At 38.7% G+C, this 27,494-nt stretch overlaps 1 protein-coding gene across 2 annotated transcripts in view; it reads right to left on the reverse strand.

Moving 5' to 3' along the window:
* DDAH1 (dimethylarginine dimethylaminohydrolase 1) overlaps positions 1 to 27,494 on the reverse strand; it is a 157,713-nt gene that overhangs the window by 36,536 nt on the left and 93,683 nt on the right. Inside the window, exons 1-2 of one of the 2 annotated variants that reach the window (XM_086390881.1) lie at positions 10,634 to 10,655; positions 8,698 to 8,797 (exon numbers count right to left, since the gene is read on the reverse strand). In XM_086390881.1, the coding sequence (XP_086247007.1) occupies positions 8,698 to 8,797; positions 10,634 to 10,636 (103 nt within the window). In that variant the 5' untranslated portion in view covers positions 10,637 to 10,655. Of the gene's footprint in view, positions 1 to 8,697; positions 8,798 to 10,633; positions 10,656 to 27,494 lie in introns of those variants that run through there. The other variant, XM_086390880.1, reaches the window with a different exon arrangement.

Raw genomic sequence — 27,494 nt, forward strand, 5'->3', positions numbered from 1 at the left:
TAAACTCTTTCAAATTGATAGAGGCAGAAAGTATCAATAGAATGGTGGTTGTCATGGGCTGATATGGGGGAGAGGACTGAACGGAGCTAGCGAGTCAGTGTTTAATGGGTATGATGTTTCATTTTGGGAAGGCAAAACAGTGCTGGAGATGGATGGTGGTGATGGTTGCAAAACATGAATGCAGTTAATACCCCTGAACTGTGCATTTTAAAATAGTTAAATGGTAAATTTTATGTTATGTATATTTTACCACAATAAGGTAATATGGTTTTTATTTAGAAAATAACAGAATTAAACATACTAATAATCTGTAATCAGAAATTAAGTAATAGCAATAAGTTAGCAGAACTTCCTTTTTTTTGCCCAAAAGAACAATACTATACAGTCTTGATGAGTCAAATACCCCTTTTTTTTTTTTTAAACATAGTGTTGATGTAAGGGCTGACGAAACCATCTCAGTAAAATGAGTTTAGTGCTGACTGGTCTTCAGCTCTAAGAGCTGTCTTTAAAACAACACACCTAAAAAAAAATAATAATAAAATAAAAAATAAAACAACATACCTATTTATTTCAAATTAACCCTCAAATACATCTATCTATAAAGCACTAAAGTTTCGGAGAAAGAAACTTTCTAGTTATTTGGCTTTTCTGAAATTCTACAATTTTTTTTTTCTCAGAAAGCAAAGCATCAAGTAAAAATGCTCTTCTAGTTATAGGCAAAAAACCAATGACAGTAGATAGAGTTAGGCAATGCATAAACGTAGGGGTTCTTATCCTTCCTTAATCCTTTGGAAAAGAATTCTACATGAAATGTGGAAAATATATTCCAAGAGAAATCAGTATATATTTTGCCCCAGAACAAGTATAAACAGTATAGTCATGTACACTTGTAGCCATGTAGAAGGAATTGCTTGATAGACTTCACACCTGTTACAACTTTAATCTTCATGGTGTCCTTATAACAGGGGTAAAAGACAGGGGTCAAATGATGTTACAATAAATTCCGATGGCTTATGCTGTTGGCAGACACAAGAATCGTTGGTGGCAAACTGACAGTGTTTTGGGTAGTGGCCCGATTGTGCTGTCCCTTGAGAAAACTCACTACATACAAATCAAAACTTAAGTAAGGGAAAGGTCCTTTGCTTGACAAAAAGTATTAATCTCTTTATTAAAAAGTCAGTTGAAATAAAAAAGACAAATTTCCTTAATTCTCTTATGTTAAATGTAGATTTATAAATTAGATTTACACACAATTAAAAAAAAAAACAAAAAACACTTAGGGACTTTCCTGGCAATTCAGTGATTAAGACTCCATGCTTCCAATGCAGGGAACATGGGTTTGATCACTGGTTGGGGAACTAAGATCCTGATGAGGCATGGCACAGCTAAAACAAACAAAAATTACTTAAAAGAAGAAGTGAAGCAACTTGAATTTTTAAAAAAATTACTTCATTATGCAAATTTAAACACTATATGCAAATATAAACACCTCACACACATTTTCCATTTAAAAATACAAAGAAAAACAAACTGTTTATGTCTTTAAAAAGTAAGCCAGACTTCTGTTTCTAGCAGTATGGCAGGCTATACCCCTTTAAATAGCCTTTCTGATAAAAACAACTGAAGTTCTGGAATCAAAATAGTAAAAAGTATTTAGGTTGTTATATGTCTCATGTCATTTTCTTCTATAACCACTCACTCTCTTTTTCTTTTCCTTCCTCATCTTATTCTTTCATGGAAGAAATCAGGTCATTTATCCTACTGACTTTCTTACATTCTGGATTTGGTTGATTGTTTCCTTGTGTGTGTGTGTGTGTGTGTGCCTGTGCACACGCATGTGCAAAGTTGCTTCAGCCTTGTCCTTCTCTTTGTAACCCCATGGACTGTAGCCCACTTGGCTCTTCTGTCTATGGGATTCTCCAGGCAAGAACACTGGAGTGGGTTGCCACGCCCTCCTCCAGAGGATCTTCCCAACCCAGGGATTGAACCAATCTCTTTGCATCTCCTGCATGGCAGGGGGATTCTTTACTGTCTGAACCACCAGGGAAGTCCCTCCTTGCATACTAACATTAAATTGTTCCTTTATCCTTTGTATTTTTTGGCAAATTGATAGTCTATGTAGATACTTCATTAGATTCTTGCTCAAATTTTTTTTTTTTTGGATAGGACTACTTCAGTGGTGGGGCTATCAGTTCAGTTGCTCAGCTGTGTCCGACTCTTTGTGAGCCATGGACTGCAGCACACCAGGCTTCCCTGTCCATCACTAACTCCCAGAGCTTGCTCAAACTCATGTCCGTCGAGTCGGTGAGGCCATCCAACCATCTCACACTCTGTCATCCCCTTATCCTCCTGCCTTCGATCTTTCCCAGCATCAGGGTCTTTTCCAGTGAGTCATTTCTTCGCATCAGGTGGCCAAAGTATTGGAGCTTCAGTTTCAGCATCAGTCCCTCCAATGAATATTCAGGACTGATTTCCTTTGGGATTGACTGGTTTGATCTTTCAGTTCAAGGGACTCTCAAGAGTCTTCTCCAACACCACAGTTCAAAAGCGTCAGAGGTGGGGTTACACATCTATTGTATCACATCCCAAAGCACGTCATATCCTGACTGTCACATTTTCAGTGATGCTAGAATTGTAAGAGTGTTCATGCAGCATCAGCCTGATTCCTCCATCATAAAGCTCCCCATCAAGCTTTCATGTAAAGTTTTTGTTGTTGTTGTTTCATTCCTTTATCTGTTTTTACCCCCCTGCCTTGAAGCTTGTGGGAACTTAGTTTTCCGATCAGGGGTCAAATCCATACCCTCTGCACTGGAAGCTTGGAGTCCTAACCACTGGACTGCCGGGAAAGTCCCTCATATAAAAGTTTTACATGCTTTGATGATCATTGCACAGGTCCTTTGTTTTATAAGGATCTACATTTACTGGGTAGAATTCTAAAAAAACTTTTCTCAATCAAGTATTTGGTCTACTTGAAGCAGAGTTCACAAAGAAAAGATAGGCTAAATGCTTTATATTTATCAATGATCACAGTAATGAATTGTTATCCCAGCAACTTATAATAATGATCAATATGTTATTATTATCCACTAATTATCCACTAATTAGCCAAAGAATAAATCATAATGGAAATGGGAAAACATTTTGAGTTGATAACAAAAATATTCATATCAAAACACAAAGGATTCAGCTAAAGCACTACTTAGAAGGTAGTACTTAAATGCTTACATTAAGAAGAAAGTTTCCAAATAAAGAGACAAGATTTCACTTTGCAATGAAAGGAAAAAAGAACAATAAAAACAAAGAAATTTGAAGAAAGGAAATAAAGGTAGAAACAGGAAGAGAAAAGGAAACATACAAGAGCAAGGGTTCAAAAAGCCAAAAGGTAGTTCTTCGAAAAGGTTAATGAAATTGACAGATCTCTGGCAAGAAAATGAAGGCCCCAAAAAACATTATGAATAAAAGGGGACATAGCTGTAATTTTTGCAGAACTTAATACTAAGAAAATACGAATAACTTTATAGCCAACATTTAAAAAACTTAGATGAAATAAATAAAATCTCAGAAAACAGAACTCACCAAAATTGGCTCAGAAAAAAATCTCAATAGTCACATAATTATTACAAAAACAAAATCAGTTGAAAATCTTCCCACAAAGAAGTCAAGGCCCACAGGGCCTGAATAGGTAAATTCTACCAAAGCTCAAGTAATGCACAATTAAAGTTTTACTGATTTTAGAGAATAGAAACACAGTAAAATATTCTCTAATACATTTTATATGAGGTTAACATAATTTCCAAAGCCAGACAAGGATAACAAGAAAGAAAAGTTACACGCCACAGAAACAAATCTTAAACAATTATCAGCAAACTAAATACAGTGAAGTGAAATGAAAGTTGCTCAGTCATGTGACTCTTTGTGAGCCTACGGACTATACAGTCTATGGAATTCTCCAGGCAAGAATACTGGAGTGAGTAGCCTTTCCCTTCTCCAGGGAATCTTCCCAACCCAGGGATTGAGCCCAGGTCTCCCGCATTGCAGGCAGATTCTTTACCAGCTGAGCCACCAGGGAAGCCCAAGAATACTGGAGTGGGTAGCCTATCCCTTCTCCAGAGGATCTTCCTGACCCACGAACTGAACCGGGGTCTCCTGCATCGCAGGTAGATTCTTTATCAACTGAGCTAACAGGGAAGCCCTAAAAAAGCTAAATACAACACTGTAATAAAAAGAGGATATATCTTGATTAAGTTTGATTTCATCCCAGGGATATAAACTTTGATCATTGATATCAGGAAATCAGTTAATATAATTAACCACATAAATAGATTAAAGAAGAAAATCATATAACCATTGAAATAGGATGAGAGTTTATCACCTGAAATTCTAGTTCTAGCTCTTTACTTTAAAGAAACTTATATATGTACTCAGGAGATACAATAAGACTGTACATAGCAGCATTGAAGACAGTGGAGAGAAACTGAAAAGTACTCAAATATATATCAGCAGTAAAAGGAATAAATACATCATGGTTCATTTTTACTATGAAATTCCATGCAGCTGTGAAAATGAATGAACTCCAGCTACATGGATCAAGTTAGATCAAAGGCAGAAAAATCACACAAGAGTTCATATAATATAACCTTAATTATATAAAGTCATAAGAAAAGCAAAACTAAACAACGTATAATTTAGGAGTGTACATATTGAGGCAAAACTGAAAAAAGACAAGGCAGTGATTAACACAAAATTCAGGCCAGGGTTCACCTCAAGCTGGGAGGAGAGAAAGTTTGGGATTGGGGCTTCTATGGTCCTGGCAATGTTCTCGTTCATAAGTCAGGTGTCAGGTACTCAGGTGTTCATTATATTATTGGTATTGAATCTGTACATAAACATTTTATAACTTTTCTTCATATGTCCCATATTTCACAAAAATAAATAAATGAAAGTAGTACCTCTACTTGATGTTGTCTGTCTAAGAGAAAAAGGATTGAAATGCTTTCTACCAGCAGCTGCTTGCCTGACTGACAGATTTCCCAGTGGAACTAGAGTTGGAAGCTGCTTTCCTTCTGTCCATTTCCTGATCAATTATTAATGAAGCTCTGAGTCACAGAAGGAAGGGGACACAGAGCACGTGGGAAGTGCTCCAGATTTTTTCTCTTACTCAACTCTGCACAATCTAAAAACTGAGTGGTGATGGCTGTACAATGTTGTGAATGTAATTAATGCCACTTGAATTATACACTGAAAGATGGTCAGAATAGCACATTTTAGGTTAAATATATTTTACTACAATTTTAAGGACGCAAAAAAGTTGAGAAGTAGGAATAGAAGGCAGGACCACTCATTAGGTATGGATGAGAGGCTGAGCAGATAAAGATCTTAATATTACAACACTATCTCTGTTTTCAATAACATAACTTTTAAGATATTAAGTACTGAATATTATCAAAACAAAGCTTACAGATAGTGTCCAAGGCAAGCCTCATTGCTCACGACTTAATTAGAAGTTATGGGAAAAACAACAGGCTTGAGATGCTATGGAAAGACCTTTGGCAAGTGGAAGAGGTTCCTAAGCCCTGCTGTAACATTGAGGTTCCTAAGCCTTGCTGTAACAATGAGAAGATTTTAGGCAATCTGTTCAGCTCAGCTGTTGAGGTAACTAAACGGCTGTGAACACAGCTTGTTTTAAATCATTCTTCAAACAGTATCTGTACCTGCTTACAACAAGTAATTCATTCTATGGCTATGTTCTGGTAAAAAAAGTTTTATTGTAATGAAGTGTGATTTACACATCTAGCTTATCACAAAAGCCCACTTTCTAAGAGAAATAGGCTGTTGTTCTGTGCTGCTAAAAGGAATGAAAAGTGTCATCAATCGGAGACACAAAGAATATTCTAAGTGGAACTTACTAGGCAGATTCAAAGAATGCCTGAGTCGGCTTGGATACAACTGGAGCTGAGAATGCAGCGTAGGCCTCTCTGAGCCCTTGCTCTGTGTTCTTAGGGCTCAAGGGGTGTGCACAACAACCCCCAGAGACAGGGCCATCGCCCATGACAGTGGTAGCACAGGTCATGCAGGGCACAACTCCAGGGGAGGGCTCTTCACAAACCTATGAGAAAAACGGCATCCCTGAGGCTCAGTGACAGTGCCCCCACCCATAGGTATGTGACACCAAGCAAGGAACTACGCAAAGTTTCCGGGTAAAAACTCTTCCTCCTCCAGGAACATTAACGATATCGAAATGTAAGTTATATGAAACATTATTTTTATATTAAAATGAAATGACTATATTTTTTCTATACACATAGGATTTGATATAAAATTCACATCAGCTAAAATATTAAACTTCCAAGAATCTCCAGGCTTCCAGTGGGTCGCATGGGACCACATCCCCAGATCTCTGGGGACCAGCCTCTGCTGTTAGGGCTACATCTGTGAAACAGATTTTTATTCTTTGACAAGTAGGGGAAAACAAACTCTCATTATCAATTAAAAATTATTATTGATGTCTTGCTGATCAATATAGCTAGTATGACTCTGGAGACCCAGATTTTAGCACATGACTTTACAAACACAATAATAATATGATCATAAACAGCTGGAAAAGTTAAATGCTAAAATTACCATTTCTGTAGTAGTTATATTATACCCCTTATAAAAATTGATTCCAGTTAGATCAATAGTATCAGCTATTTATATTTTGTTGAGTTCTGTTATTATTCATCTGGCATTAAGTCAAGCCAATTTACACTGAAAATTATTTAAATTTATGGGCTCCAAAATCACTGCAGATGGTAACTGCAGCCATGAAATTAAAAGACGCTTACTCCTTGGAAGGAAAGTTATGTCCAACCTAGATAACATATTCAAAAGCAGAGACATTACTTTGCCAACAAAGGTCCGTCTAGTCAAGGCTATGGTTTTTCCAGTGGTCATGTACGGATGTGAGAGTTGGACTGTGAAGAAGGCTGAGACCGAAGAATTGATGCTTTTGAACTGTGGTGTTGGAGAAGACTCTTGAGAGTCCTTTGGACTGCAAGGAGATCCAACCAGTCCATTCTGAAGGAGATCAGCCCTGGGATTTCTTTGGAAGGAATGATGCTAAAGCTGAAAGTCCAGTACTTTGGCCACCTCATGTGAAGAGTTGACTCATTGGAAAAGACTCTGATGTTGGGAGGGATTGGGGGCAGGAGATGAAGGGGACGACAGAGGATGAGATGGCTGGATGGCATCACTGACTCAATGGACGTGAGTCTGAGTGAACTCCGGGAGTTGGTGATGGACAGGGAGGCCTGGCGTGCTGTAATTCATGGGGTCGCAAAGGGTCGGACACGACTGAGCGACTGAACTGAACTGATCTTGCCATCTGGGAAGAAAATTATTTTTATTTTTTTAAATTAAATTTTATTTTATTTAACTTTATAATATTGTATTGGTTTTGCCATATATCAAAATGAATCTGCCACAGGTATACATGTGTTCCCCATCCTGAACCCTCCTCCCTCCTCCCTCCCCATACCCTCCCTCTGGGTCGTCCCAGTGCACCAGCCCCAAGCATCCAGTATCGTGCATCAAACCTGGACTGGCGACTCGTTTCATATATGATATTATACATATTTCAATGCCATTCTCCCAAATCATCCCACCCTCTCCCTCTCCCACAGAGTCCAAAAGACTGTTCTATACATCAGTGTCTCTTTTGCTGTCTCGTATACAGGGTTATTGTTACCATCTTTCTAAATTCCATATATATGTGTTCGTATACTGTATTGGTGTTTTTCTTTCTGGCTTACTTCACTCTGTATAATAGGCTCCAGTTTCATCCACCTCATTAGAACTGATTCAAATGCATTCTTTTTAATGGCTGAGTAATACTCCATTGTGTATATGTACCATAGCTTTCTTATCCATTCATCTGCTGATGGACATCTAGGTTGCTTCCATGTCCTGGCTATTATAAACAGTGCTTTGATGAACATTGGGGTACACGTGTCTCTTTCCATTCTGGTTTCCTCAGTGTGTATGCCCAGCAGTGGGATTGCTGGATCATAAGGCAGTTCTATTTCCAGTTTTTTAAGGAATCTCCACACTGTTCTCCATAGTGGCTGTACTAGTTTGCATTCCCACCAACAGTGTAAGAGGGTTCCCTTTTCTCCACACCCTCTCCAGCATTTATTGCTTGTAGACTTTTGGATCACAGCCATTCTGACTGGCATGAAATGGTACCTCATAGTGGTTTTGATTTGCATTTCTCTGATAGTGAGTGATGTTGAGCATCTTTTCATGTGTTTGTTATTTTTAAATGACAGATCTTGAATTAAGAATCTTTCAAATACAGACTGGATATACTGTCACACAATGCAAAACTATGCAACTCTTAAGCTAAAGTTGTGGAAGAACACAGTAGACACAACCTATAAAATGATATATATATCCTGGTAACATGTAAAATAAGCAACTATGTGCATACAAAAGTACTAAAGGTACTTTAATATTCAATAAAGAAGTATTCAATAATCCAGATATTGAAATGATTATCTTTGAATGAAAGGTCATTTTTTGTTTTCTTTCTTTTGTGCTTCTCTGTATTTTCCAAATTACTCTTACTTTGGTAATTAATAAAAACCTATAATTAAGCAAGGGGATATAGAAAAGGTATTAGAATTATTTTTAGATAGGAAAAAGTAAATACAACTCTACCTGTGAATAAGACGTCTCCACCATCTAAGGTTGCATTTTCATCTTTCATCTCTACTATGTTGAGCTGAAGGTTTTCTAGTGCTTCTTTCATCATGTCAGCCTATTGAAAATAAAATGATTCAGATTAATATTCTTACCATTTTCTAACAAGAAAACCAGTCATCTAAAACTTCAGATCACTGAATTATGCTCCCACGTGCACACAAACACACAAGCATACACTCGTGAAAATATAAAGTGAAAATGAAGTCTCTCGGTTGTGTCCGACTCTTTATGACCCCATGGACTGTAGCCTACCAGGCTCCTCCATCCATGGAATTTTCCAGGCAACAGTACTGGAGTGGGTTGCCATTTTCTTCTCAAGGAGATCTTCCTGACCCAGGGATTGAACCCGGGTCTCCCGCATTGCAGCCAGACGCTTTACCATCTGAGCCACCAGGGAAGCTCATGAATATATAAGTGTAGTATATATTGAACCAGCCATGATCATTTGCAAGAGGAGAAATTATCTGTTAGAAATTGTCTATTTTGTCCCCTTCTAGTCTAAAATCAAGTCAATATTAGGATCTCTCTCTTTTTTGTCTATTGGAATTGACTACTTAGAGGACATTGTTGTAAGTGTGACGACTTAGGGTACAGGAGTTGAGAAATGTGGCAGACAGAATACTTAACCCAGCTACACTTGCCAGAAAAACACAAGATTTAATTTTAAATCTTAAGTCAGTCAAGAAGAATTGCACACACAGAGTAATATGTGGAAGGAATATCAATGACAATAACCAATAACTTGAAATCTCAGCCCACTGGACTGTTGTTACTGTTTTCTATTCAAATAGTTGCTAAAATATCAGAACATCTAAGGCTTCTCTGTAAATCTGAACTGTTATTTAAATTTTAACCTAGGTCTCTACAGGTGATTAATAAATACAATAATTGTAATCAAACCAAATAATAACATAAAATGAATTTCAGAGACTTTCTATGACTTCAGGGATCAGTCTAAGGCACAGAGATACTCCAGGCTGGACTAGGGAGCACTTAGAGTAAGGTTTACTTTAATACAAGAGTAAAATTTAAGGCATAACAAATGCCCTTTGAAGCTCAAAATTTAAGTCCTTCCAGCAATTCAACAAAACAATTTAAGTATTTCTGAAGGTCTGTATAACTTTTAACATGGTAAAGACATACGTTGAGAAGACATGAATAGGGACTAAGGGAAAAACAAGATATCACATGACACTGGGAAAAGCAAAAGTTCTGGCAAAAGTTCTCCCAAAATACAGCATGCCCCGTACACACAGTGAATCGTCAACGAAGAGTTTGCTGCTGCTGCTGCTAAGTCGCTTCAGTCATGTCCGACTCTGTGCGACCCCATAGATGGCAGCCCACCAGGCTCCCCTGTCCCTGGGATTCTCCAGGCAAGAACACTGGAGTGGGTTGCCATTTCCTTCTCCAATGCGTGAAAGTGAAAAGTGAAAGTGAAGTTGCTTCAGTCGTGTCCGACTCTGTGCAACCCCATGGACTGCAGCCCACCAGGCTCCTTCGTCCATGGGATCTTCCAGGCAAGACTACTGGAGTGGGGTGCCATTGCCTTCTCCGAATGAAGAGTTTAGGAGACATAAATACAGCAGAGTAACTTCTAAAGTAATAAAAACATGGACATACTTTGACAGCAAGCCTGACATTCATGCAGTCAAAAAAAAAAAGTAAAGAAAATACAAAATAAAATAAATATATCATCTCATCTTTGTCCTGGAACTCATGTAAAAATTCCACAAACTAGAGTTACTCAGAACAATAAAAAATTATTTCCATGGATGAAATGGTCTTCATGTAACAAATACATCTAGTAATTTCTTTTAACAGCAGGTTTTCCTATGTAACAGGAAGTAGAATTGTTGCTATAGCATAAGAAAAGAAGCAGACTAATATTTACCATGACTTGTTGGGCTACAGTGAACCCAGGAAAACCCACAACTGTTTTCTTCCGGCATCTGCCTCTGTGTCCATGGAAAATTCACTGAGTTTGGAGAAATCATGACAACTGAGCTACTGTTACCTTTGGTTTCTATTACGAATGCCACTGCTTCCCTTATAAGTTAACCTTTCAAAGGTTACTAGGAATTCAGCAATAACAAGTATTTTTTATCTGAAAAGTTTACATGTAATATTTTAACTCAGGAACTTTATTTAATTCTTAATTAAGAGTTTAAAGAGACAGAAGTAGGGAGGCTAATAGATACCAGTTTCAGGAATGCTGCACTTTAAAGTCCTATATCTTTCAAATTAAAGTTTTTAGAGGATAAAATGCATGTGGTTTTTTAAAAGTTAAACAGCTGCACCAACATGAAAAAACTGGCTTTTGTGTAAGGACTTAAAAAAACTTCAGTCATATCTATACACACAAAGTCATTAGGATAGGCCCATACCATAAACACACCTGATACTATTACTTTCAGAGTTAAGGGTATGGACAAGTTAAAAAATGTTTTAAACATTAAGTAAACAGTTTTGAGAATTGCAGGACGATACAGCATCAGATGGGCAATGCTAACCCTAGTGAAATTTCTGGAGAAGAAAACCAGAGGATCAACTCCATTCAGGACCACACACTCTTGGCAGAGCGGTTCCATGAAGCAGAAAAACTTGACTGCAAACAAAACCCAGGGTTGCCCTGACATACGGCCCATCGCAAGCCAGTTATTCAGGTAGTTAGAACACTAAATATAATTATAGAAGTGGGAATTTTTGTGGAAAAGGTCCAAACCATGAGCCTTCAAGAAACTGCCCAGTCTATGGTTTCATGGCTGTGTTTAATGTTGACATAATTAAATTTCAAGAGGAAAAAAAAAAAAAGACCAAGCAACACCCGCCTTTCACTGAGACAGTAAACTTGCAGAGTGGAAATTAGCATTACTCAGGGTGGAGAGAAACTGTCAGAACAAACAGTATTAATTCCAAAGGTTGAGTTGAATGGGTCACTTTAGCCCATGAAATCAGGAATAAAAATGGCAAATTAGAGAAACAACCTTAATTTTGATCCTAAAAAATTTATAAGAACTTCTTCCCTTTTCATTCGACATGCATTCTACATACAATGTTGTGTTGGTTTCTGCATACAAGACAAACAAGCCACCAGTTCAGTTCAGTTCAGTCGCTCAGTCGTGTCCGACTCTGTGCGACCCCATGAACCGCAGCACCCTAGGCCTCCCTGTCCATCACCAACTCCCAGAGTTCACCCAAACGCATGTCCATTGAGTCGGCGATGCTATCCAACCATCTCGTTCTCTGTTGTCCCCTTCTCCTCCTGCCCTCAATCTTTCCCAGCATCAGGGTCTTTTCAAATGAGTCAGCTCTTCATATCAGGTGGCCAAAGTATTGGAGTTTCAGCTTCAACGTCAGTCCTTCCAATGAATATTCAGGACTGATTTCATTTATGATGGACTGGTTGGATCTCCTTGCAGTCCAAGGGACTCTCAAGAGTCTTCTCCAACACCACAGTTCAAAAGCATCAATTCTTTAGTGCTCAGCTTTCTTTATAGTCCAACTCTCACATCCATACACGACCACTGGAAAAACCATAGGCTTGACTAGACGGACCTTTGTTGGCAAAGTAATGTCTCTGCTTTTCAATATGCTGTCTAGGTTGGTCATAACTTTCCTTCCAAGGAGTAAGCATCTTTTAATACATACATCAACTCCCTCTTGAGTCACCCCCAACTCCCCCATCTTTTTTTTTAAAAGTTTATATTCTTGTTTCTTTTTGCCCCAACTTTTCTCCTCCCACCCTTTGTGACAGATTTCTTTCCTGGCCACAGGGGGTTCGGGCCACACTTGCTGCTTCTGATCATACAAACCACATGTCTTTCAAGAGCTGGTACTATTTGAGGTGGGGCTTCCCAGGTAGCTCAGTGGTAAACAATCTGCCTACCAATGCAGAAGACACAGGAGACACAGATTTGGTCCCTGGGTGGGGAAGATCCCATGGAAGAGGAAATGGCAACTCACTCCAGTATTCTTGCCTAGGAAATCCCATGGACAGAGGAGCTTGGTGTGCTACAGTCCATGGGGTCACAAAGAGTCAGACACGACCGAACACGCACTATTTGAGGTAACTGCCTTTTTCTTTTCTTCTTCCCTTGCTCCCTTTCTTTTCTGGAGTATAAATGTTAAAAAATGTAGAGTTCTTGGGTTACACGTTCACAGTCACTCCTCACTCTTGGATTATGATCCAGGGCATAGGGTTAAAATCCCAGTTCTGCAATTTACTAGCCAGGTGACTTTAAGTTGTTTAACTTTTGAGCCTCAGTTTTCTCATCTTTAAAATGGGTGGCTAGTCATAATAGTGGCAACTTCCTAGGCTCTTCCTCAACATTAAATACATGCAAAACAGCATGTGATAATTGCTCAATAATACTAGATATGACTTTCACTATTTTGATTAAAACCAGCCTGTGTGGACCCAGTGACAAATACTTGTATTATGAAACTGGCCTTCAAGAGAAAAGCTGTTGCTTTCTTTTACATTTGGATGAGTTTCTTGTGTTTTACCACCCTATAACAAATCCCATCTGCTTTCTAGTGAATTAAAATTAGTCTTTTCTGCAAAGCCAATGTAAAGTCAGGGCACAAACATTGAGGACACATTTACATTTAAATCAATCCAATTTGATTTCATTCCAGCTCCTGGAAGTTGCCAGGCTATGTGGTAGATTTCTTGTATAATCTCTGCTTTGAAATAGCCCTCTGGAGGTAATACACGAGGTGGGAAGTGGGCTTGTCCTGTAAGATGTTCCACAGCACTCAAAAGAGTGTCAGCCAAGATGGTACAGAATGATTACAGTTATTGAAGACATTACACTTAAAAAGGCTCGTCTAAAGAATTTCTGCTCCTTCCTGATGCCTGGTCTCCCTTTCTTACCTTTTCTGTTCTACTCTCTTCTGATTTTCTTTTATGGCTCTCACTTCTGTTCCCTCATTTGTCCTGTCATGTTCACATCATCATCCTGCCTTCTCAGTTCATTCCTTTTGGGTTCTCACGGTGATGGCAAGAAGTGAGGATCTGAATACGGGCTGTCTCATTTACTGAGCAAACCTGATGGCTCCGTGGGTAAAGAATCCACATGTAATGCAGGAGACACAGGAGATATGGGTTCAATTCCTGGGTCAGGAATATCTCCTGGAGAAGAAATGGCAACCCACTCCAGTATTCTCACCTGGAACATCCCATGGACAGAGGAGCCTCGTGGGCTACAACCCAAAGGGTTGAAAAGAGTTGGCCATGACTAATGACAAAGCACAGCACTCTATCACTTATTAGCAATATGACTTGGGATGAGTTAACGTCTCTGAGCCCAAGTTTTCTAATTGGCTAGTGGGATAATGTGTTCTCTTTAATGGTGATTATGTAAGTAACAAATTAATATACAGAAAGCACCTAGTTCAGCACCTGACACATTTGTGTGCAAAACCAGTAGTATCCTTATTATTTTACCCTAAATTAACTTAGTGCTTTGGATTCTGGCTCTCTTTCGAAAAAATAAAAATAAAACATACAATTTTCATTATGAAATAAAACATTCTGATCCTAACTCTCCTTTTCTTCTTGCAAAATTCCCCCAAACACAAAATACCAAAACAAAAAAAACTTTACACGTTTTTATTGGCAAGTTGTATTCTAGAATAGTTTGCAACACACCATAATTAGTTGCAATACTCTTTATTTAGAGGCCAGCGTTTTCCAGTTAGCCCTATCCAAAGTTGTTTGATGCATATTTTCAGCAACATCCACTGTGAATGTTTCCCACCTTCCCTTCGGATGCTGTGACTGTGCTCGTGAGGCCTGATGAACCATTCTGTGCTGTGCTCCATTAAGAACTGCACCTCTGTTTGCCAAGCCACTTTCCTTTAGCTGCTTCTGCTCAATGGGCTGCCAGATGTTCTGACTACAAACGAGGCCCTTGGCATTGGCCTGTCTGCAGCTGACAGGCCTCAGTCACCTACAGTTCTGCCCTGTGATGGGAGCAGTGCTGTCAACACTATTAATACTAGGTTTTCAGTGCCCATCCATTTAAATGTTCTGAATCCCTTTGAACTCATCATATTATGGGAACTTTAAAATTATCCTGTCATCCTGGTCTAGCTCTGAAGAACTGAATAGCAGCAACATAGTTTTGTTAGTAGTGAAATGGTTTCATTTTCTCAACTTGTCACTGACTTTGTTTTGCTGTTCAGTGTTAAGTGTGACTGCTGAGGAAGTCACTCAAGAAGCAGATGTGATATCTTCGGCTCATCATGACACAGCAGGCTTGGAACTTGCATCAAAGCTGTACTGTATTGTCCCTGGTCACACAAAAACCTTCATGTGTCTATGCCACCTTCATGTTCATGGTTAATCAGTACATCTTCAGCCACTGTGGCCACCGGAACTAGCATATTTGGGTGATTTTGTAACAATACTTAACATCCATATTTTCTTTCACATGTATTTTCTCATGTGATCAACATTTCAACTTCAATAAACACTTAGTGGATGTCAACTTCAAAAAAAAAAAAACAAACAAAAAACAAGCAAAATAGGTTGCAAAGATTGAAAAACCTCACAAAACTATAGTTCTTGTCCCTGGGAAGTTAGCTATCCAGTGGGGAAGATGTACCTTATGAATGTATAATGATAGAAAGATGAAATATTTGTTGTGATGCTCAGAATAACTCCAAAAGGTAGGAAGGGTACACAATGATATACCCATTTTACATGAGTAAACCGAGGCTAAGGGAGGCTGACTGACTTGAGTCAAGCTTCCTGAGCCCATGTTCATGTTCATCTGCACTGCACTGTGTGATCATGATTCTACTGAGGTCTTATCATAGAGTGCAGCTCACATTGGAACTGGAGCTCATGTCTTCTCTTTTCCAACTCTGTACATTTAAGTCTACTCTGGATTCCATGATCTCTTCACATCAGAGATGGATGACATTTCTGTATGTTAAGGCCCTAGGATGCTAAGGTGTGATGTAATAAACAATATGAACAGGATTACAAACCACGGCAGGAATGTTTGCCAAGGATGCAAGCATGGCCAGCATTTTAATTGCCACCCTTCAACTTTGGGATGCCTTAGGTTTATTCAGTGGTTTATCCCTTAAATTTTCCACATGTACTAATGAAATTACTAAAGTTAACCAAAACCACCACCACCACACACACACACACAAAAGATCAAAAAGGAGTTTAATATACTAAATGATTCAAACTTAAAAATTTCTAAATAAAAACATATTGAGATTCTCTTCTACATTCTAATTTTAGGGCAAAGCTCTTAGGAAGAATTTAGTTAACAATGATAATAGCAAACATCCATATAGTCTTCCCCTGTGCCAGACACTCTACTAAGAACTCATATTGAATTTACCTAACCTTCCTAATCCAATGAAACAAGTGGTAACAGTGTTTCTGTTTTACAGATGAGAAAGCCAAGGCAAGGTTGTGACTTGCCTAGGGTCTTAGAGCAGCAGAGCTGAAATCTGACCTTAGAGAGCTTTACTCTAAAGTTTGTGTTCTTTGCTATACAATTTGTCACTAACAAAAAGACAGTTTAGCTAACCACTGTGCATTTAAATGAAAACCGTTAGAAGTGACTGTGAGAATCTATAATATCCATAAAAACATATTGTGCTGTGTGTGCTTATTTACTCAGTAATGTCCAACTCTTTGTAACACCATGGACTGTAGCCTGCCAGGCTTCTCTGTCCACGGGAATTCTTCAGGCAAGAATACAAGAGTGGGTTGCCATTCCCTCCTCCAGGGGATCTTCCCAACCCAGGCATCAAACCTAGGTCTCCTGCACTGCAGGCAGAACATATATTCACTTAAATCTATTTGTTTAAAAAAAAATGTGGACTAAGATACTCTGGAGGAGGGCAGGGACAGAGGTACAACTTTCTAGCAATGTGAACTTTGGTTTTGATTTCTAAAGATCCTAAATTTTGCTTTCCTAAGTGTATACCAACTAAGGCTAATGAATTTGAGGAGTCATCACTTCATCCTTCCAATTTCTAGATTAGATTATGAGAAATTAGTTGCAGAAAAATCTTTAAATAGTCAATAATATATTTTAATTACAGTGAGATTACAATAGCATATGGACATGTGGATACAATTCAAACCAATTCAATTAATCTGGAGAGCTTCTGAGAAGGGTTTCTGCCACATTAGGAAGTATGGTTCAGTTCAGTTCAGTCGCTCAGTCGTGTCCGACTCTGTGCGACCCCATGAACTGCAGCACGCCAGGCCTCCCTGTCCATCACCAACTCCCGGAGTTCACTCAGACTCACGTCCATTGAGTCAGTGATGCCATCCAGCCATCTCATCCTCTGTCGTCCCCTTCTCCTCCTGCCCCCAATCCCTCCCAACATCAGAGTCTTTTCCAATGAGTCAACTCTTCACATGAGGTGGCCAAAGTACTGGAGTTTCAACTTCAGCATCATTCCTTCCAAAGAAATCCCAGGGCTGATCTCCTTCAGAATGGACTGGTTGGATCTCCTTGCAGTCCAAGGGACTCTCAAGAGTCTTCTTCAACACCACAGTTCAAAAGCATCAGTTCTTCGGCGCTCAGCTTTCTTCACAGTCCAACTCTCACATCCATACACGACCACTGGAAAAACTATAGCCTTGACTACACGGACCTTTGTTGGCAAAGCAATGTCTCTGCTTTTGAATATGCTGTCTAGGTTGGTCATAACTTTCCTTCCAAGGAGTAAGCGTCTTTTAATTTCATGGCTGCAGTCACCATCTGCAGTGATTTTGGAGCCCAAAAAAATAAAGTCTGACATTGTTTCCACTGTTTCCCCACCTATTTCCCATGAAGTGGTGGGACCAGATGCCATGATCTTCGTTTTCTGAATGTTGAGCTTTAAGCCAACTTTTTCACTCTCCACTTTCACTTTCATCAAGAGGCTTTGAGTTCCTCTTCACTTTCTGCCCTAAGGGTGGTGTCATCTGCATATCTGAGGTTATTGATATTTCTCCCAGCAATCTTGATTCCAGCTTGTGGTTCTTCCAGCCCAGCGTTTCTCATGATGTACTCTGCATATAGGTTAAATAAGCAGGGTGACAATATACAGCCTTGACATACTCCTTTTCCTATTTGGAACCAGTCTGTTGTTCCATGTCCAGTTCTAACTGTTGCTTCCTGACCTGCATACAGATTTCTCAAGAGGCAGGACAGGTGGTCTGGTATTCCCATCTCTTTCAGAATTTTCCACAGTTTATTATGATCCACACAGTCAAAGGCTTTGGCATAGTCCATCAAGCAGAAATAGATGTTTTTCTGGAACTCTCTTGCTTTTTCCATGATCCATTGGATGTTGGCAATTTGATCTCTGGTTCCTCTGCCTTTTCTAAAACCAGCTTGAACATCAGGAAGTTCACGGTTCACGTATTGCTGAAGCCTGGTTTGGAGAATTTTGAGCATTACTTTACTAGCGTGTGAGATGAGTGCAATTGTGTGGGAAGTATGGTAGGCTTCCCATAAAGAATTCCAAGATGGTACCCAAGATAGCCACCCCCTAATGGATGTGCCATGTGTAAACCTCTCCCTTTGAGTTTTGAAAGGGCTTGCAAATATGATGAGTTATCACTCCTGTGATTAAGTTACATTTCACAGCACAGGTAAAGATATTTTGCAGATGTAGTTCAGGTCCTTAATCAGTTGACTTGAGTTACTCAAAACAGAGATTATCTTGGATGGGCCAGATCTAATTAGGTGAACCCTTAAAAGAGGGTTTAAGGGTCAGAGATGGAGGAGGTCAGAAGTATGTTCTCTTACTGTTCTGAAAGAAAGCAAACAGCCATGTTGGGAACTGCCTATGCAGGGGGCTTACCAGGTGGCCTCTAGGAACTGACAGCAACTCCCAGTTGCTAGCCAGCAAAAACTCAGGGACCTTAGTCCTACAATCCTGAGGAATTGAGTTCTGTCAATAACAGAATTCTGAATTAGCCTAGAAGAAGACGTAAGCTCCAGGTGAGAATACAGTCCAGCTGACAATCTGGTACACTGTGCCCAGACCTCCAACTTATAAACACTGTGAGATAATAAATAGGTGTTCTTTTAATGCTATGTTTATGATAGCAATAGAAAACTATAGAGAGAACCCCCAAATTTTAAAAAAATGTCTTTAAAAAGGCTTTGATCTGAAGCAAAATGTTGAACTAAATGTTCATTTCCAAGTTGTTCAGAATATGATGTACTAGTTCTTAAAATGTTCGTAAGAAATTCCCAAGAAAATAATGATTTAAATAAATTTAGGATTCCAGACCCATTAGTTTCCTTAATCCACTATTTTTAAAAAAGATTTATTTATTTATTTTTGGTTGCGCTGGGTCTTCACTGCTGGGTGGAGTTTTCTCTAGCAGCGGTGAGTGGGTGCTGTTCTCTGGTTGTATGCAAGCTTCTCATTGTGGTGGCTTGTCTTGTTGTGAAGCTTGAACACAGACTTCAGTAGCTGTGGCTTGTGGCCTCAGTAGTTGGTGCTCCCCGGCTCTAGAGCACAGGCTCAGCAGTTGTGGCGCATGGACTTAATTCCTCTGTGATATGTGGGATCTTCCCGGATCAGGGATTGAACCTGTGTCTCCTGCATCAGCAGGTAAATTCTTTACCACTGTGCCATCAAGGAAGCTCTCCGTAAGCTATTATTTACTGAAATCTTATACCATTAAATTTTTAAATGAAGAAAACAAGTTGCAATTCCATTACAAATCTAATACATGTTCATAAAAATTAAAATGATAAAAGTAAATATGTAAATAGCAATACAAAGCAAAACTGTGCCTTGGGCCATTCCAATCTTATTTTGTTTCATTTGTTCAGTAAATACTGAGTGTGTGTTGTGAGCTAGACACCATGATAGACAGTGGTCAGTGGCCATCAAAAACAGGACATGATCCCTGGTATATAGTGACCTTAGGGTAATACACATTAAAGAGTTGCACATTATGACAAGGGATATTGGAGGAAACAATAGTGTGCTTTGAGAAATAAAGGGGGTACATGATTCAGTAGGTCAAGGAAGGTCACTCTGAGGAAGTAACATTTAAACTAAGGAATCAAAATCATAATAGCAATTTGTTACTGCTGGAGGGTCATCTGGAATTCTTTAGAAACAGAAAGGTTTCTGGATGATCCTCAGATTATAAACAGCTCAACTTCGTCTATGAAAAATTAAGGAAAGGCTTACTGTGTTAGGAAAATGGTCAGAACTGAAAATTACTTAATACGTTAAAATCTTCAAAACTTATCAGTCAAGTGAATGTCATTAGTCCTGTGATTATTCTGGGAACTCATAATATTTATAGGATGTATGTGTGTGAAAGTTTTATAACCACCTAGTTCATGTCTCTCTTACTGAACCTTTGTAATAATATTATTAAATATCCATTGCATTTTTTCCATTGATTTCTTAGATTTCTAAACTTACTCGTTTATTTCCAGTGACAAATTCTAAAAATTGACCAGGATATTTAACATCATGGTTTCCATATTTGTAAGATGAGTCCATATTTGTAAGATGAGTCCATATTTGTAAGATGAGTCCATATTTGTAAGATGAGAGGGCAGAGCTTAAGAATGAGATCATTTCCAGCTCGAGATTTCTAACAGTTGTAGTCTCAAAACAATTTTTGGCATTCATAAATGTGACTCTAACTGTAATTCAATTTACCCCCTAGAGAGTTTACTGAAAACACCCCAGATGGTTATTTATGAGTAAAGTATTCTAGTATTTAACCAAATTCAATCAGAAGCAAGAGTCTGGGGACTTCCCTGGCAGTCCAGTATTCAGGAGTCCAAGTTTTCACTGCAGGGGCAGGTTCTATCCTGGTCAGGGAACTAAGAGCTCATAAACTGTGCAGCCAAGAAGAAAGGCACAAAGCTGGGTATATGGATGCAGGGGAAAGGTAAGACTGACCCAAAAGTGGATTAAAAGATCCTAGGATAGGAACCTCAGAGGCAAATGGAAGGATTCTGCTGCAGTGGGAAAAACTGTACCTAGAAAATAAGGTGTGTGTGTGTCTTAATGCTAACTTTTGATACTTATATTTTATTATTATTTTTTTTTAGTAACCCAAAGTACTGTTTTTTACCCGCCAACAGGGAGAATAATTATACTATGTAGAATAATGCCTTTCCTGTATAAAGACAGATGTCAGGCCTTGCTTTGCTGCTAACTTCTGCGTGCTTGCTCATATCCATATAAAGTATAGGAGATTTCATCAGCTTTGGGTTCATTCCTACCCAATCCCCAGGATCAATCATGACCTGAAAAAGGAGGATTTAACAAGCTCCAGGTCAATGCTCTGGGATGTAGTATTAACTCTTTCTTTACGCTTTGTCCCATTTAAGACTATATCCCTAGGTATTGCTTTTTGATTCTTTTCCCTGGAGTCCTGTTCTAGTAACTTACCCAAGTCTCTTCCTATGAGTAGGGTCTTTCTATATGTTCTTTCTAAAAATCTGAGGTTTAGTTCTACAAGCCAGCACTGTAGATGGGCTTTCCAGGTGCTCGCTACATGCAAGTGATCCTTGTCATCTCTCTCCTAAACACAGAATGAGTATCATCAAGGTCTGAGAAATCTCTCTCTTAACTACTCGTAACTCTGGCACTACTGCCACAGACTTAACTTTCATCATTAAGTAAAATTTATTAAGCTCTTTCTAAGTCCCAGGCATTGTGGTAGGTGGTTTTACATGGATTATCACAGTTAATTATGCCACATCCCTTCACGTATCTCCTAGTCTAAGGCAGTCATGGCAGTTCCATCCCTCTTAGCAGGGACTGGTACAAATGACCTACTTTTAGCCATGGAGGAGAAGTCTGTTGAGTTTCTGGAGACATAGAAAGAAACATAATCTCACTTCTTTCTGTATGGTCCATTGTCCTGTATGGTGCCTGGAACTGGACTGGTCTGACACCATGATATCACCTAGCATGACAGGACAGAGTGACAGAAAGAGCCTGGATCCTTGATGACATTGTGAGCTGATGAATGGACCAGTCCTGGAACCCTGGAGTTCTGATACATTAGATTCTTCATTTCCTTAATTTGATTTGAGTTTTCTCTTAGCTGCAGCTAAAAGAAACTCATTTGCTTACATAACAAAATTGATAAGTAGTAGCTAGAGTCCATAACAAGACAAAACTACTAAAACTCATTAAATTCTGATGTAGAAACAACTACTAACGGAAGATTAGTAATTTTCTCTCTCTAGGACTACGCCATGACTTGCTATTCAACAAATGACACAATATGTAAGATGATATTTTAACTGATAGTACCCAGTATTTTGGCTGATAAGCATGTTGATCAAATGTCACTTATCACATGAAGATCACTCTGCTCATAGAAAACAGAAGATTATAAATAATTTGTAAAGTGAAAAGCACCCCAGGAAGTATTACATTGCCTTAATCTGTAGATAAAACACAATTGTTATAGTTCCATATGTCAGAGTTGGAAGTTACTGTTCAGCACTCTCATCTCTGAACCAGGACTTAGATCTAGAGGAATGTGAATAGGAAGGTTAGATAGGAAAACAGAAAGAAACCCAGTGGGGTCAGAGTACACAGGATAAATAAAAATAGCTCTGAAGAAAACTGGGCAAGACCCCTGTCATTATCTGGAGAGAACATGAAGACACAACAGCAAAGTTCTAGATTTTCAAAGGCCCATGCATTAAGATATCACAGCAAGACAGTTTCTGGGAAGAAGGCTGGAAACGTGTAGTTTTTAAATGAAAAGCAAAGCAGGAGCTCTGGCTGGTCTTGTTACTCTCTTGATATAATGTACTCATTCAAGTGGTCCATTTCCTTGTTGATGATAATAACACAGTACGTGTATTGAGTTTCTAAGAGCCACTAATACTCTGTCTGCAGAGAACAAATACAAATATGATTTATCACCAAATACCAAAGGGAAATAAGTGTCAGCTGCCAAAGGGCCTGCAAGATTTAGTATGTTAAAAACTAGAGAACTGACAAGTTTCTAAAATTTTAAACTAATTTTCCCAAAAGTTGAGAAGCATAAAAATTTGCTGGGCACACCATCCAAAGTAAGCACCAGACATCAAGCTTGAAGTGCCCATAATTTTCTATGAATTCAGAGAAGTTGCATGTTGTCATTTATAAAGGCAAATAGACTGAAAGTATGAGAAATATTTTGTATGTCCAGTATACACAATTCATACACTGTAGGTACTAAGCTGCCTCAGAAGCCTGCCAGCAGACTCCTGCTCCCGCCCCAGCTGCAAGCCCTGGCTGCATTAGATATGCCTTCTGTATGCTCCCATGTTCCTCGGGGCATTCTACTAACAAAAGATCTAGCCCCGATAGACCCCGATAGACCCTGGCAATATGTTCACTGAAAGAACAGCTGAACAACTTTGATAGTTATAGTAGACATGACTTCTAGAAATGTTATAACAAATTTATGCATACGTTTAAAATATCCACTTTGTTTAACCAAGGCACAGTCGCAAGGTGGGGTAACTTCTTCTAGACAACTCTCACTCTTAAAGGTAAGCAGATTCATCTTTATTTCTAAAGACCCCCAAGTGAGGACACTACCCCTTGGTCTATTTGTCACAGTAATGATTAACTCTTCTCTTTACCTTCCCCAATAAATTGATTCATTTATTGGGTCATCCAACAAGTACCTATTCAACATTTTAAAACACATCTGGCACTATTCTAGGCCCTGGAAATACATCAGTGAAAAGATAAAATCCTTGTGTGTATTCTGGCAGGGATATGGAGGGATCGACAAGAAATAACAAACAGAAAAATATTAGGTAGAGGTAGATACTATGCAGAGATTTAATTCTCTGGGCATGATGTATAAAATAAGTGGTAGTTACTGTAGATTGGGAGGCTAAAAACACCTTTCTGAAAATGTGACATGCATACTGACATCTAAAGGACCTAAAGGACCAAAAGGGAGAAGAATGTTCCAACAAAAAGCAATGCAAAGGCCCTTAGGTGGGAGCAAGTGTGACTTGTTCAAAAAACAGAACAGAACAAAAAGACAGTCAGTGTGGGACTATGAATAGGGCAAGTATTATGAGCTGAAGTGGCTCCCTCCCAAATTCATGTGTTGAAGTCCTAACATCAGAATATGACTCTTTGAACACAGGGCCTTTAAAGAGGTAATTAAGTTAAACTGATTGGGGCTTTCTAGGCTGAGCCCTAATCCAATATGACTGGCGTCCTTACATGAAGAGACAGAGGGAGGATGCGATGAAGACACAGGGAAAAGGTGGCCACTTGCTTGTCAAGGAGAAGTCAACCCTGCTCATACCATAATTTCAGACTTCTAGCCTGCAAGTTTGTGAGAAAATGTGGTGGTGGTGGTGGTGGTGTAGTCACTAAGTAAGTTGTGTCTGACTCTTGTGACCCCATGGACTGTATCCCACCAGGCTCCTCTGTCCATGGGATTTCCCAGGCAAGAATACCGGAGTGGGTTGCCATTTCTTTCTGCAGGGGATCTTCCTGACCTAGGAATTGAACCTGTGTCTCCTGTATTGCAAGCAGATTCTTTACCAATAAATTTCTGTTATTTATACCACCTGGTCTATGGTACTTTGCTATGGTATCTCTAGAAAATGAATGCAGGAAGGTATTAGATATGCAGCAAGGGGATTTAGGATGGGGACAGAATGATTCAGATTTTGGTCTTGATCAACTGGGTAAATGGTGGTAGCAATTTTTATATAGAGGAAACTAGAGACCAAAGGCAAGTTTGGGAGAAAATTCAAGCTTTGTTTTCAGTTCAGTTCAGTTCAGTTCAGTCGCTCAGTTGTGTCCGACTCTTTGCGACCCCATGAATCGCAGCATGCCAGGCCTCCCTGTCCATCACCAACTCCCGGAGTTCACTCAGACTCACGTCCATCGAGTCGGTGATGCCATCCAGCCATCTCATCCTCTGTCATCCCCTTTTCCTCCTGCCCCCAATCCCTCCCAGCATCAGAGTCTTTTCCAATGAGTCAACTCTTCACGTGAGGTGGCCAAAGTACTGGAATTGCAGCTTTAGCATCATTCCTTCCAAAGAAATCCCAGGGCTGATCTCCTTTAGAATGGACTAGTTGGATCTCCTTGCAGTCCAAGGGACTCTCAAGAGTCTTCTCTAACACCACAGTTCAAAAGCATCAATTCTTCGGGGCTCAGCTTTCTTCACAGTCCAACTCTCATATCCATACATGACCACTGGAAAAACCATAGCTTTGTTTTGGCCATGTTGAAATTGAAATGCCTTCTAGATATTCAAATAGAGAGGACATTAATTTTAAAGTCTATTAATCTAGACTTCTGCAGAGTAGTCGGAACTGGAAATAAGACTTGAAGTCAATGACATAAAATCTAAAACTAAGGAACATGAGAACTATATCTCAAACTCCATCCTGCAGGAAATGAGGTGACAATTCCTCCTAACAACAGTATTCCAAGAAAGAGACTCCGAGAGATATTTAGATCTATTGCTGTTATAAGGTATGGTAGCTATTTGCAGCAGTAGTTAGGAAAACCTCCCTCTGGCAGCAAAGCCCTGCTTTATGCATACTCATGATTACACAGCACCAGGATTAAAGGTCTGGAAACACATAAATGGATTGCAATGAACTTTCCAGATGTAGTAGGTATGTAAAGTCTTCAAGTGCTACTTCTTCTCAATTGCCTGTCCATTTTCTTGTTAAATTCAATTTTGTGGAAGCTACACAACGTAGTAGTAGTATATGACTTTATTCATTCAGAAACTTTCAATTTTGAAATTATGATCACTTGAACAGACAAGGCAAAGTTCATTAGGCAAATAAATAGAGTATACAAGGCTATAAGAACAAAAACGTTCAAACATGGTTTAGATGAGTCAGTCTACACTATATTTGCACTATAGCACCATGGGCTGAATAAATGCTACTGTGCCAATTAAAATACATTTTTATTCCCTTATTCAAGTAGGTTTACTAAAATTCTTTCTTGATTGAGAGAAACCCTTCATTAGTAGATATGCAATGATTGCTGTATGTGCTAAAAATCAGTAAGGCTGCATTTTCTTTAAAAAATACCGTACTTATTAATTGTTTTAACCAACTGAAATAAGCTTTATTCACAATTGATGCAAGTTGGTGCTTTTTTGACTGCAGCACATTGCCCAGTGTTTGAACACAATATTCAGGATGGTTTTTGGAATGCTAGTTTTTTTTCTTTTCCTTCTGAGTCTTGATTGTGTGTGTGTGTGTGTGTGTGTGTTGTGATTTCAGCCTTCATTAAAGATGGCTGTGACAGGCTCCAGCAGGGATAACAGAGGAGATACTAATTCATTCTAAGAAAAGGCCTTTGGATTCTGGGCTATAGTGTGGCAAATATTCACCCTTTATCATGTGTTCAAACATTTGCTTCTTTTGGAACCTATTTAAAGCACATAAGTGAAAAGCCATCAGCTGAGTATTTGTATGCTTATGGATATTGAGCAAAGGCTTATTTCCAACAGTAGTTGTATGAGATGGCTAGCTTCAAGAAATTGTTCTTGTTTTTGATGGTTGTCCACATTCTAACATGATGGTAATAAAAATAGTGAGTAATTTCTCTTCTCTGTTATCAAATCTGGGCATCCTTAGCTGGACTGAGACTGGAACAGTCTGATAATATTTTCCTAACAGAAACATTCCAGTCAATGTTTTACCAAGGAAAACTAATTATTGTCTAGCTAATGAGTTTTGCCTTTTCCAAATTGCTTTAGAAAAATATGGTAATCTTCTTGCCTTTACAGTTTTTCTCCCTTTCCCCCTCAAAGGTTTATTTCTGCTTCTAATTTGTCACTAAGTATTAACTAAAATAAAACATTCATTTGAGGAATAGCTACTAGTTCCTTCCATAACAGAAGGGACTTGGTTTTGAGTAATTCTCAAAGTACAATAACCTTAATACCATCTAGATTTTCTTCGTATGAGGCAAAGCATGATGAAATTATATTCTCAGAAATGTCATTGCCCCTATTTATTGTTTTTTTCCTTGAACTGGAGCTGAGCTGGCAAGGTTCCATTGTCTCTCAACTAGATTTATTATGGATCAGATGCATTCCATTTCACAACAGGAATGTGCTCATTATAAAATGTACAAAGCTTATAGTCTAACAAAGCATACACTTTGTTAGCCAAAAACCACTCTAACAGTGGGAATAGTTTGTAAAGTGTTCAGATGTATCTGAACTAAATTTAATATCACAGAAGCTGATGCTCAAATCTTGAAATAAATCTCTGTAAACACAGTAATGTTTATGCTTTCAAAACTAAACTGAATGCATTTTAGAATTATGCAAACATACTTCCTTAGTATTTATTACTGACATTATATAGTTAGCCAGGTTTTCTCGTTGCTTCTGTTTCTTTCCGATAGTACCTCAGAGCCTTGAAAAGTAGATTAACTCTTTCAGGTCTTCAGAGCACAGTTTAACTTATCGCCTCATCAGTGATCAGTGTTATTGAATATTTGTGCAATGAACTGAAGAGCATCCTTATAAATAACCAGGGAAAAACTAAAAGAGTCTTTAAGAACAAGAAGAATGTGGATACATTTAGCAGTTAAAAGACTAGGTGAAAACTAGATTAAAACAATTTTTAGAAGTCTGATTGTCAATAAAGACTTAAAAATGTGCAAAAATGAAAGAGCTATGATTGGTGAATAATGGTTGTTGTGTCAGTAGTAGTAGAAGCTGAGGAATACTTAAACATTTAAAACTTCATCTACTACCA

The sequence above is a fragment of the Bos grunniens genome, chromosome 3 (assembly GCF_055505025.1).
Source record: "Bos grunniens cultivar Pamir isolate PY7600 chromosome 3, Bosgru_T2T1.0, whole genome shotgun sequence".
In the NCBI taxonomy this organism is placed as follows: domain Eukaryota; kingdom Metazoa; phylum Chordata; class Mammalia; order Artiodactyla; family Bovidae; genus Bos; species Bos grunniens.